Genomic DNA, 2,134 nt, shown 5'->3' with positions numbered 1-2,134 from the left:
GCTTTAATGTGTTAGGTTGTTGACCCAATGGGTTGGCAAAACTCATAATCCTTAAATGCTTCCATTTACATGACATAACAAAAAAGAAAATTGAAGCCAAAATTAGAACAAAAAAGGATCAAGTTTAAGAAAAATATGTGATGATTTGACTTTGTAAGGGTCTTGCACTGAACAAAAAACATAACAACAAACAGTCTTCATTCTATTTAAGTATAAGTTCTTTGTTTCAAGACACTACATTTATTGTCCCGCCTACTCAAATTTTATAACCAACATGATGGAACCTATTCATTTTAGCTTCATCAATACATTGAATTTAACCCTATTAGCTTGGTCTATCCATCACTAGCTACAACCATTAGCCCCAAAGCCAATTTGTGAGTTCCCCACATCATAGACTACACTAAACGTGAGATGCTGCATACTACCAATGATCACAACTTCACTATCATCCTTATTTTGAGTAAAGGGAAAGCACGCTCGAGATTTATTGAACACGAAAAGTATCCCTGTGGAATCTAACTTTGTCGTCACTTTGCCATCATAGATCAATGAAACCTCTGGCACCAACACCATCGGGTAGTTAGAGATGTCATAACATGTGTCAAGATTGAACATTGGCGGCGCCATCGTGTAATTTCTCATGTAGTTTCGGAAAATGTTGCGAAGGGTGGAGTATGCACTAGGCGGTAGGTGGCTAAATGCTGTGCCAGAGTCCAACATAGTTCCAGGTCCGCTGAATATAGTAGGTGGAAGGCCAAGCCTTTCACCACCAATTGAAATGTCAATGAGATTGAGGAAGTAGTATGATGGCATTTCTAGTTTTGTTAGCATCGGTGTATACTTCACACCAAGGACTGAGCTACCTAGTTCTAGATATCCAATTGTATTGGGCCTTGATGGTAGACAATATGAGAATATTTTGTTATACAATTGAGGTGTTTGGTTAATAATTGAAAGAGGCCCCCGACCGAGGCCTAATAACCCATCTGCATGTCCAAAAGTTCCAGTGTTGTCATGTCCACAACCAAAGACGAAGTCAAAAACTATATCATTGGATAAGGTCAAGGAATCTTTAATGAGGGAGCCATTAGTTTTACAATCGTCGACATATTCTTCCTCATAGAGGCAGGTGTAGGTAGAGGAGCAACCAAATCGAGGGAGTTAGGTACAGTAATTAGAGTTGCATGGGATGTTGGTGAAAGTGAAGGATTGGGTCGGGTCATTAATTGGGTTTGTTTGGTTATAACAGTTAACACAGGGGACACATTGGGTCCAAGTGAGATCACTGCCGATGTCAAACGTAAATGAGAAGAACTTGGTAGGAATTCCTAGGCCTATGTTGATGATATGACTATAGCGACTAATATCATAATTAATGGTTGCCGGAACTCTTGCAAAAAGAGAGTTGCCAATAGGGTTTAGGCGGGCAGTGGCGTTGGATGCCTGGCGGTGGATGTAGTCTACGCGGGCTTGGTCCTGGCGAAAGAGCTCCACAAGAGAAGGCTTATCCTGGCGCATCCAAGATGAGCATAGGCCATGCAAGTGGACCACGTTGAGGTTCGAAGGGCTCGTGCCTGTCACAATTGGAACAACTAATTATTATACGTATTGAGTTTTTTTTTCTTTTGCATCACGTTTAAGCTTGTGATGTCTATCAAATGAGCTTAATTGCTGCATTATTTCTTAATATTCGAATTATTTTATGAAAAAATAAGTATCAGTAGGGTATTAAGAAATTATTGAAATTGCTTATAAACCTTTATTAGGCATGGAGCAGGAGTTGCTCAGCAATAGTGTCTTGACGTCTATGACATGGTGTTCACAAACAAGCTTTTGCGCTTATACTAGAAAATGTTTTTCTATTAGAAGAAAAAAAAAAGAAAATTTTGAGAAGAATATAATAGAAGAGTAGAGAAGAAGATGTTTCCATGAAAATAGAACTTTGAACCAGTGCTTAGCATAACTTGAAGGAGTAAGCCAAGTGGAGGTGGGGCTTTATTGGCAGTGGATTATTGGGCATAACGGGGTAATTTGAAATTTAGTTTCTAATATATCATTATTTTATGGGAAGATTAGATGGTAGAAGAAGAGATCAATTAAGTGTTTTGGCCTATAATGAAGCAAACAAATG

At 38.8% G+C, this 2,134-nt stretch overlaps 1 protein-coding gene across 1 annotated transcript; it reads right to left on the bottom strand.

The window, feature by feature from the left end:
- Positions 1–345: 345 nt before the first annotated feature.
- Positions 346–1,577, bottom strand: LOC110096431 (aspartyl protease family protein At5g10770-like; the record flags this gene model as incomplete). Its single annotated transcript, XM_028692513.1, has 2 exons — positions 346–1,046; positions 1,290–1,577. Coding segments are annotated over 2 exons (989 nt in total), but the record flags the coding sequence as incomplete, so codon positions are not given.
- Between the last annotated feature and the right edge of the window lie 557 nt (positions 1,578–2,134).

The sequence above is a fragment of the Dendrobium catenatum genome, unplaced genomic scaffold, assembly GCF_001605985.2.
Source record: "Dendrobium catenatum unplaced genomic scaffold, ASM160598v2 original_scaffold_215792, whole genome shotgun sequence".
Lineage (NCBI taxonomy): Eukaryota > Viridiplantae > Streptophyta > Magnoliopsida > Asparagales > Orchidaceae > Dendrobium > Dendrobium catenatum.
The sequence above is the reverse complement of the archived record's forward strand: the minus strand, read 5'-3'. Positions and strand labels throughout refer to the sequence as shown.